At 50.0% G+C, this 10,783-nt stretch overlaps 1 protein-coding gene and 1 long non-coding RNA gene across 2 annotated transcripts in view; one reads left to right on the forward strand and one right to left on the reverse strand.

Annotated features, from left to right (window-relative positions):
* The window catches only part of KCNK12 (potassium two pore domain channel subfamily K member 12), a gene marked incomplete at its 5' end in the record, with an annotated part of 3,350 nt that extends 2,684 nt beyond the window's left edge, over positions 1 to 666 (reverse strand). Inside the window, one exon of the mRNA XM_017848023.1 lies at positions 21 to 666. Coding sequence (XP_017703512.1) covers positions 21 to 666 — 646 coding nt within the window. The remainder of the gene's footprint in view (positions 1 to 20) is intronic.
* A 6,290-nt stretch (positions 667 to 6,956) lies between these two features.
* On the forward strand, positions 6,957 to 8,579 carry LOC108512673 (uncharacterized). Its single transcript, XR_001880650.1, has 3 exons — positions 6,957 to 7,223; positions 7,719 to 7,785; positions 8,482 to 8,579. It is a non-coding gene; the product is annotated as an uncharacterized LOC108512673 (long non-coding RNA).
* Positions 8,580 to 10,783: the final 2,204 nt, after the last annotated feature.

Below are 10,783 nucleotides of genomic sequence, written 5' to 3' on the forward strand. Positions count from 1 at the left end.
GGCCAGGCGGCGGCGCAGCCGGGAGCCCGGGGTGATGGCATTGCGCCGGGCCAGGGGCGCGCCGGGCGCCGGGCAGCAGCGCGCGCAGCAGCGGCAGCTCAGCTTGCGCAGCATCCAGTTGAGCACCTGCTTGATGAGGATGGAGATGACGTTGAAGAGCGAGTAAATGCAGCACACGCCGAGCAGGATGAAGAGGAAGTTGCCCAGGCGGTAGAGCCCCTGGTTCCGGTAGGCGGCGTGCTGGCTGCTCACCAGGTCCCCGAAGCCGATGGTGCTGAAGGTGACGAAGCAGAAGTAGAGCGAGTCCACGTAGTCCCAACCCTCCACGCTGGTGTACATGGCCGAGGCGCAGCACGACAGCAGCACGGCGAACAGGCCCAGGATGAGCAGCACGTGGTACACCGAGGGCTTCCAGCCCGCCAGGCTGTCGGCCTCCGAGAGCGCGGAGCCACGGCGGAAGGTGGCGGGCAGCAGGCCGCTGCGGCGCAGCTGGCGCTCCCGGCAGGCGCGCATGATGAAGGCCAGCAGCGAGATGATGCGCTCTAGGAAGAGGTTGAAGAACAGGATGGTCCCGGCGCAGCCGAACAGCCCGTAGGCGATGAGGAAGGCCTTCCCGCCCACCGTCGCGGGGGTGGTCATGCCGAAACCTGTGGAGACAGGGCAGGGTCAGCGCGGTCCTGGCCGCGCAGGTGGTCCTCACTGGGCGTCAAGGGGGACGGGGCGGGGCATGCAGGTGCTTGCATGGCTCCTATCTCGAGTGGCACCACTCAGGTGGAGGAAAAACAGCACTTAGTCATTTCTCTCCCTTGGTGGCACCTGATAGGGTTCTTGATTTTGGCAGCCCCTAAACTGATGGAGGAGACATGGCCCTTCATCTTGGGGACCTATAAACCCAAGTGGGTGGGGCAGGTAGTCACTAGGAAGGACCCATCATGACAAAAAATAGAAACCACTGCTGCACAGGTGCAAACCACTGAGATACCCACAAAGCCAACCAGGGACACCTGCTCTCCCACTCTTCCAAATTGTTTAAAAACTGTCATTTAGTTCATAAATACATTAATATACTAGAGTAGGTGAGTTTTGTTGGGTGAATTACAAATACTTACATTAGAAATCAAAACCAACATAGATCTCTTCAAAGATATCTAGCTTCTTATGTGCTTGTGCACTTTTTATACCAGTCTCGTTACTTGGAAACTCCACTGCCTACTTGAGAGTGGTGAAAAAAGCCGAGTAATCTTAGTGCTGTGACTAATTTTCACTTCACAGGCACTTCGAAAAGGCCTTTGCTCAAAGGATCATATTTTCTTTTTGGGGAGGACAGGTTCTTTGTTACCCAGGCTGGATGCAGTGGTACAGTCATAGCTCACTGCAGCCTTAAACTTCTGGGCTCAGGTGATCCTCCTGCTGCAGCCTCCCAAGTGATAGGACTGCAGGTGTATGCCACCATGTCCAGCAAATTCTTTATTTTTTCTAGCGGTGGAGAAAGGACCATATTTTCTTAGTCTGCCAACATTTCATGCCTCTGGAATTGGGCATAAGGCCAAGTGGGTAGTCCATCACTTCCCTAGTTCTTACAATATGAATATGGGGTGACAAGAGAATGTGCATTTCAAATCAATTCCCAGATGACTCCAAAGTCTTTCACACTAGAATAGCAGGCTTTTCTGTTTAAAGGGCAGTTTTTAAAGAGTTGTCATATGTGCCCAATTTTTTTCCCCAAGTGTGCCATAGATTTTCAGTCCCTCCCTGTTATTAAAAAAAATCGGTTTACCAACTCTGCCTACTAACGAAAGGACCCCAAAATTAAGTGTCAATGCTCAAAAGTCAACTGCAGCTCCTCTTCTTTCCTAAAGTAAGTTATTTGGAATTGGAATGAATCCAAGCTGAACAACTGTTGACTATGAGTCTTTCTCCAAAAGCCTGGGTTTTAAATGTAACCTGTAGCACACCTGGGCAGACAGCCGCGTTAGGGAAGCATTAATAGGGCTTTGCCTTAATTGGGATCGCTTACTCTGGGACCAGGTAGAGTGTAACCAGGTAGCTAGAGTTAATGGTCTCTGAAAAGAGCTTTGTGAGGCTGACAAAAGGATTCTTTGAGAGTAGTCAACCCATACCCTTCAGAGACTGAGCATGGCTCTGCCATTGGGTGCTGGCCCCTTCTCAACCAAGGGTCACCATCAATCATCCTTGCTCACACTTGTGGCCAAAGAAAGGCTCTGGCCCAGCTGGGTCCTGTGCTGCTGGTATGTCTAAAATTGCTTTGTTCTGGGAAGTCTACACAACTGCGTGTTGCTTCAGGCCCTTATCGTTGTTAACTTACAACTTGTTCAAAGCACAGACTTTAAGGGTGTCTTTATCCATTGATTTCTGCAGAAGGTGTGGCTGCCTGCCAGTGTGCTCACCCATGCCATCCAGGGCAGTGCAGAGCGGCAGCTCTGCCTCTCCAGATTGAGCTCCCTGCCCAGTGCTGGCTGTGGTCTGTGGGACCCATGGTTGCCTGACTCTGGCTATGGGAGGGGGTTTCATCTCTTAGTGGAAAGATTCACTTAACTGCTTCGAGTCAGCTGAAAACAATGGATCGTTTGTCTGAGCAGCACCATGGTACCGTTCAACAACTCTGGCAGCGATCAGGGGCATCCCTGTTTAATTTGTGCCCTATGGCAGAAAGGCTACCTGTGCCCTGCCAATGGGGTGGGACCAGCCCTGGGAAAGTGGAGAAGAGTTTGTCTTATGTGGCTTTCTAGTTCTCTAAACAGACTATAGAAAATATTTCTTGTAATACTTTCAGAGTACATTCCTTAAGCCTATGTGCTAACAATCATTTTCTAGACTGTCTGAAGAAAATGCCCAGTTGCCTGAGCGTGGTGTTCATCTTATGCTTAATGACTCAGGTTAGGGAAAAATCTTATGTTACCCATGTTGAGGAAGATGAATTATGTCCCTAGATTCACAGAAAGTGAAAAAAAACAAAGTAGCTGTGTAACCAAGAACTTGATAGAGGGATTTTGCTACATTTTAAAGCCACACTCAAGTTCTTGAGTTTATAAAGAAATCGACTCTGAATTTACATGGCTATAAGTGGAGTGGAAGTGTATGTGTATATTTATAAAACGTTTTAGACCAATAACCTATATGTCTAACAACACAACTAAATGATTGTCTATTCATGAAAACTATACAGCAATTAAAAAGCATGAACCGGCCGGGCGCGGTGGCTCACGCCTGTAATCCCAGCACTTTGGGAGGCCGAGATGGGCGGATCACGAGGTCGGGAGATCGAGACCACCCTGGCTAACATGGTGAAACCCCGCTCTACTGAAAATACAAAAATTAGCCGGGCGTGGTGGCGGGCACCTGTAGTCCCAGCTACTCACGAGGTGGAGGCAGGAGAATGGCATGAACCCGGGAGGCAGAGCTTGTAGTGAGTGGAGATCGCACCACTGCACTCCAGCCTGGGCGACAGAGCGAGACTCTGTCTCAAAAAAATAAAATAAAATAAAATAAAAAAATAAATAAAATAAAAGCATGAACCATAGCTACTTGCAACAACACGGATAAATCTCACAAAAAGAATGTTGAACAAAATAAGCTGGACACAAAAGAATACATTCTGCATTATTCCATTAATATAAAATTCAAAATCAGGCCAAACTACAGCCTTTTTTAGGGATGCATGCATGCTTGGTAAAATTATAAGGGAAAGCAAGGAAGTAATTTTGATAAAAAGTCAGAATTGGGACTTCCTCTAGAGCATGGCAGGGGGTAGTAGCTGAGAGGGGACATAGGGGACCTCTGGGGTGCTAGAAATGTTTTTGTTGACCTGGGTGGTAGTTACATGTGTGTTAGCTGTATAATAATTTGTAAAATTCTATGTTTTGTGAGTTTTTTTGTACTCATAATGAGAAAAAAATTTTTAAATTTCTAGACTGTTAGAACTCTCAGATACCCAATTCTGCTGTACCCCTCACTGTATAGGTGAGGGAGTAGGGGCTGAGGGGCTGTGACCTGCATCTTGGGGACAGACTCCCACCTCTTTGTCCTGGCTTCAAGCCTGGGACACAGACCAGTATGCAGAACACTGCATCTACTCACTGAGGGAAAACAAAATCTCTTATAGAAGGATAACTCTGTTAAATTCCTAAGGTAATTGAAAATCCTGGGCCTGGAAAACCAATACTTTGTCTAAGAAAATGTTGAATTGGATTTTTCAGCTAAAGCCTCAAAGCTGAGAACAGTATGTGTACATTTCTGCCCATTCTAAAGAGAAGTTCCAGACACATCCATGCTGGACTCACTAAAACAGCAAAACAGGTCTGGGGCTAGCAACCCCCCACACCCCCACCTCCAGGCTATATGGAAAGGCTGGGTATTGATGGGATCTTCCATCAATTGGGAAGTCATTGTGGGGAGTTGTGGCAGTGGGGAGTGCTATGGATTCTTTCACTCACCCCCAGGCCAGGGGATAGTTGGAGCAGGGAAGGTCAAGAGGACTTATGGGGCCGGGCACCATGGCTCACGCCTGTAATCCCAGCACTTTGGGAGGCTGAGGCAGGCGGATCATGAGGTCAGGAGATTGAGACCATCCTGGCTAACACGGTGAAACCCCGTCTCTACTAAAAAGTACAAAAAATTAGCCTGGTGTGGCGGCGTGCACCTGTAGTCCCAGCTACTCGGGAGGCTGAGGCAGGAGAATGGCATGAACCTGGGATGTGAACCCGGGAGGCGGAGCTTGCAGTGAGCCGAGATCAAGCCACTACACTCCAGCATGGGTGAGAGAGCGAGACTCTGAATCAAAAAAAAGAGGACTTATGGAGCTTCAGCAAGAAGAAAGCCTGGCAGCTCACTTCCCAGCTGGCTGGGCACAGTTGCTTACAGGCCCACCCAGAATGGAGCATGGTGAGAGTCCTGGGAGAACCCGGCAGTGTCCCCTGGAGTCCAGAGCTGTGCTCGAGAGTTCTCTGGCTGGGAGGCTGACTGGGGTAGCCCCCACAGGCACGGGAGGAAGAAGGCAGTCACGGGAGCCATCTGCACTTCAAGGGCTTGCTGCATCAGGAGGTGTGAGGGTGACATGGGTCACTAGAGGGTGACAAGTGGATACTGGAAGGAAGAGATCTGAAGAGACTGCTCAAGAGGACTGCCTGCTGGAGCAAGGGGGCCCTAGTAAGAAGAGGCTGAGGGGCAGAGGGCTGGGGATGGCATGAGAGGGAGTCACAGGAGGAAGGATGGAGAGGGCAGTGCCCGCTCAGGGAATGGGGCAGGGAGTGGTCCCTGTGCAGGGCTCCCAAGTACCTTATCATAAATAGGCGCCATGAAAGCACATATGCCTGTTCTAACAGGGAGCCTTGCAACCCCACCAGCAAAAGTTAAGAAGGAATGATAGTGGCTCCAGTGATGTAAGATCACCCCCATGCCCCATCCACTGCAGGTCCCCTGAGCCATGTGTCAGCCTGGAGCTAGAGGGGGAGGCTAAACTCTGATTAGAAGTGAATTTGAAGATTTGATTAAACATCTGAGAATGAGTCTCAATCTTAAAACTGGTACTTAACAACAAAAGAGGCCGTGCATGGTGGCTCACGCCTGTAATCTGAGGAGTGCTTTGGGAGGCCAAGGTGGGCAGGTCACCTGAAGTCGGGAGTTCGAGACCAGCCTGACCAACATGGAAAAACCCCGTCTCTACTAAAAATACAAAAAATTAACCGGGCATGGTGGTGCATGCCTGTAACCCCAGCTACTCGGGAGGCTGAGGCAGGAGAATTGCTTGAACCCGGGAGGCGGAGGTTGTGGTGAGCCGAGATCACACCACTACCCTCCAGCCTGGGCAACAAGAGTGAAACTATGTCTCCAAAAAAAAAAAAAGGAAGAAAAGAAAAGAAAGAAAGAAACTGGCTGAGTGTGGTGGCTCACACCTGTAATCCCAGCACTTTGGGAGGCCAAAGTGGGCGGATCACTTGAGGCCAGGAGTTCGAGACCAGCCTGGGCAATTTGGTGAAACCCCATCTCTACTAAAAGTACAAAAATTAGCTGGGCATGGTGGTGTGTGCTTGTAATCCCAGCTACTTGGGAGGCTGAGGCATGAGAATCGCTTGAATTGCAGTGAGCCAAGATCGCACCACTGCCCTCTAGCCTGGGCGACAGAGTGAAACTCCGTCTCAAAAAAACAAAAACAAACAAAAAAACCCAGAACACAAAAGACATAAAATCAACTATTTGGAAAACTCTAGCATCTACCCAAGATGTTAAGGAATCTAAAAAGGAGTTCTTGAGGACAATAGATGAGACAAAGCCATTTCCGGTGTTGGCCCATTTAATAAACTGGTTCCACCTGGATTTTCTCTTCACTGTGGTGAAAGCCACCACCTAACAGTGCATCATTGCATGTCATCATGACAACCTGTGGGGGAGGCCAGCTCCATTCAACACATGTGGAAACTGCAGGTCAAAGGGTGAAGCAGTTGCGAAGGCCCCACAGCTTGCAAATGGTGGAGCCGAGATTGAAACCCAGGTGGGCTAGCATCTAAAGTTCATGCTCTTTCCACCACACTAGACTGTATTCTGAGGGCACCAAGGAAGCTCCATTTTTCTTAAAAACCAAATTGCAGTCCTCCAGGACCACAGCCAGGGGAGCATCTTCATGGGAGAGCGGCTGCTGCTCAGAGTTGTGACTCCCATCCTTAAGAGTCCTCTGTCCTCTCTGGCCCCCTTTCTACTGATCATTGCTGCCCCCTTTGCAGGGGAGAGAGGCCATGGCCTGTCCCCTAAAGAGTCTGCCAAGGTAGACTCACGACCTTCCCATGGCACAGCTCAGACAAGCTGGGCTATTTACATAAGACTTGACCCAGGGCTTGGGGACAGCAGGAGGAATGAGGTGCAGAGGAGACTCCTGCTTCTGGGTGACAGTCTGCCTGGTTGACTGCAGCCGGGGTGCTTATTGGCCTCTTGGGGCCCCCACCGGCCTGCCCTGCCTGACCTACTTTTGTGAGGCCGAGGCCATCTCCTCCACTCTCTGGGGGCCTCTTCTGACTCCTCTAAACTCTTGCATGTCTGGACTCCTGGCTTCTGCCCAAGGTCATCTATTGGAGTTTGGGTTTCCAGTTGAGGATCTGCCTTTTTCCTGGATGACCAAACCTAGAATGAGACCAGCCTCATGCTCCGTCCTCACAGGGGTGTGGCTTTATCCGAGAGCCTCAGCAAGGCAACCAACACCAGACATGAAGCTGGTAAGACCAACATCCACCTATTCATTCCTTCAGCAAACATTTACTGTGGACAGCATCAGGTTGGCAGCATCATGCTAGGCTCAGGAATATGGTGCAAAACCAGACAGATGCAGTTCCCGTCCTCATAGTCTCTGGGCTGCCTTCCTAGAGGTCCCTCACTGGGTGTCTTAGTCGTTTTGTACAGATCCTGTCCCCTTTGCTGCCAGCAGGCTCACCCCTGGGACAGGGCACATAGAGTCTGGGCCAGAACTTGTCCTGGGGTCCTCTTATGGCCCTGACTCAGCTTGCATTCAGCATAACTTAGCCAGGGAGTGCTGCAGGCCCCAAATGATGCTCAATACTAGACTGGCTGTGTAGCACCATCTGCCCAGGATGAAGGGACAGGCGGGCCAGAAGGGTCTCTGACAGCGCAGAGGGCAGCCAGTGAAAGCGTCCTTACTGTCCTGTTCCTGAGGTCTCTCTGTGCCTGCTTTACTGCCCTTCACTTTCCTACAGAGCACACTCAGTTCAGCCTAGGAGACAAAGTCGGGGTGGAGGACGGTCCATCTTCTTCCACATCAAGGTCAGTGGTTCAGAGCGCTGGGGGATGCTGAGACCCTGAGACAGGCTTCCTGCTGAGGGCACTGGGGCCTATGCTTGTGCCACTGCCTAGCCAGTTGCCTCCCGGAGTAGAAGAGCAGTCTCCCAAGCTCTTGCCATTTGTGGGGAGCCAAGCTGCTCTGGAGGGGGGCCTCAAAGCTTCAGCCAGAGAAAAGGCAAACCCAGCCACCCTGAGAATCTCCTCCTCCCCCTCAATCACACCCTGCAGAGGCGTAATCTGTCCCTGGGTTCGCACCAAGCCTGCTATTTTGTTTATGCCACAATTGATCTGCCATCCCAGTTTGCAAAGAGCAGACACTTGGGGGCTTTATTATGCCACTTTGACAAAAGCTGTGAAGCTCGTTCCCACAGCCTGTCTGGTGCCGCCTTCGCAAATGGGGCCCTGGTGACGGGGCCTTCGGAGTTCAGCTCAGAGAGCATGGAAGTGAGATGAAGAGGCCAGCACTGATCTGTATCGTGCAGCCCTGGGTGGCAGCCTCAGTTGGGCCCTTGACACACTCCTCCCATCCAGGCCCCCAGCCACCCTGTGAGGGAGGCACTGTTACCCCCAACAATGCAGGCAAGGAAATGGGCTGAGGGAGGGGACGCATTCACTGAAGTCAGTTTGCACGTGGCTGAGCTGACCCTGAAGTCCATGCTCTTTCCACTTGCCGGACAGATGGGAAGTCTTGACTCATTACCCACTGGAAACTTTTCCTGCTGGGCTCTGCACTGTCAACTGTGAGACAGGGAAATAAAACGTACTGTACAGTCCAATCTGGGATACTTCTGAGAGTGAAAGTGGCTCTACTAGTAATTACCCCAGGACAGCATGTATAAACCAGGGCTGTTCCAAGCAACTGGGACGCATGATTAAAATGCAGATTCCGGCCGGGCACGGTGGCTCAAGCCTGTAATCCCAGCACTTTGGGAGGCCGAGATGGGCAGATCACAAGGTCAGGAGATCGAGACCATCCTGGTTAACACGGTGAACCCCGTCTCTACTAAAAAATACAAAAAAACTAGCCGGGCGAGGTGGCAGGCGCCTGTAGTCCCAGCTACTCAGGAGGCTGAGGCAGGAGAATGGTGTGAACCCGGGAGGTGGAGCTTGCAGTGAGCTGAAATTGCGCCACTGCACTTCAGCCTGGGCGACAGAGCAAGACTCCATCTCAAAAAAAAAAAAAAAAAAAAAAAAAGCAGATTCCATGGCAGGTCCCGCTCAGAGGTTTATTTAGTGGGTCAGAAAAGGAGCCTAGGAATTTCATTTTAACAAATGTGCCCAGATAAATCTGATGTAGGTAGAATATTCCTTTAAGAATGCCATTCTTTAAAGAAATAATGTTAATAAGGTATTCCAGATGACCCTATTGGTTGGAATCTGTCCAACTACAAATATTTTGATTTAAATTTCCACTGACCTAAAATTTTTGTGGTGGGCACTGCAGCTCTCTCCTTACCAATCATTCTCCCAACCTGTACTATGTTGAGCAGCAGCCAGGCTACTTGAAGAAGTGACCCAACTCCAGGAATGGGCTCTATTAGTCTAGGTCAATCAGGATAATCCAGCTCCTTACCATGATTGGCTCAAGGATGGGTAGACCTAAGTCAATCAGTGCAGAGCATTTTCATGGCTACAGAGAAGCCATGGGAAAGCTGAGGCGTGGACTCAGTGGGCAGGGATGGAAAAAGACTCAGAAATACTGGGCATGGCCCATGGCTCATTAGGGTTGCCAGGTAAAATACAGAACACCCAGTTAAATATGACTTTTGGGTAAACAAGAAACCATTTTTTAAGTCCCAAATATTGCATGGGACATACTTATACTAAAATATAGTTGATTATCTGAAATTCAAATTTCACTGGGCATGCTTTTTATTTCCTAAACCTGGCAGCCCTACTCATGACCCCAGTTGTCAGCTTGGTACACTCCTCTGAGAAGCTTCTCCCAATAGCCTCATCTCATTTGATCCTTCCTGACTGGCCAGTGTTGGGATTAAGAGCCTCACTTTAATAATCAAGGACCCAAGGCTCACACAAGGCTGAGCCCTGCCCACCCAGGCCAGCGGCTAGGTCTTCCCATGTCCCTCTCTCTCTGAACAGGGAGGAGTGGGAGATGTGGGGAGGGCTGTGGGATGGAGGGCAGGGCTGCCAACAGCCTGCTCTGTGGCTGGAACTGCGACATCGCCTCTCCGGGAGTAGGAGGGGCTTCTGGCCAGACTCAATGGTGGAGGACTGGACACTTGAGAGGGCACTGGGCCAGAGACTGCCCTGGGAAATGTGCCCCAGCCCCGGTACCTCAGTGCTGCACATGTCAGCCTTCTCCATGTCACACCCCTGGGGAGGACAACCGATCACCCTGGACAAGCCCTGAACCTTTTGGGAGAGCTGGTGCTAAAAGAATGACTGGAGAAGTCATTAAAGCACTTACTGAGGACTGAAAATGCGGAGGGGATAATAACTGCTGCTGTGTATCGAGCCTCACTATTTCCACGCACTGTGCCAAGTGCTGCAAGCATTATCGATTGATTTAATCCTCACAACAACTACACGAGGCTCCGTGTTTTCATTGATTCCAAGCCATAGCTTTTTTCATCTCATGTTAATATCTCTGAAATCATGCATCTTACAGTCAATGGCCTGGTTGTTTATTTGGCAGTATTTTAAATCCTTAATGGTACATACCATGATGGTGTGTTTGTAACCAATAGTGTCTTAGATTTGATGAACTACAGTGGGGATGATTATTGTCCCCAGTTGTGAGATTAGTAAACTGAGTTGCATTTAACAGATAAAGACATTGAAGTTCAGTAACTTGTCCAAGGTCACAAAGCAAGCACATGGCAGAGATTTGAAACTAGAGGAAGGAGCGTGCAGTGTGGTAAAGGAAAGCAGCAAATATACAAGAGTTTGGAAGAAGGGGAGGTAGGTTGCTTTTGGCAAGAGCAGAAATTCTCAATTCTGGCTGCACAATAGAATCACC

The sequence above is a fragment of the Rhinopithecus bieti genome, unplaced genomic scaffold (assembly GCF_001698545.2).
Source record: "Rhinopithecus bieti isolate Rb0 unplaced genomic scaffold, ASM169854v2 scaffold_30687, whole genome shotgun sequence".
Classification (NCBI taxonomy): domain Eukaryota; kingdom Metazoa; phylum Chordata; class Mammalia; order Primates; family Cercopithecidae; genus Rhinopithecus; species Rhinopithecus bieti.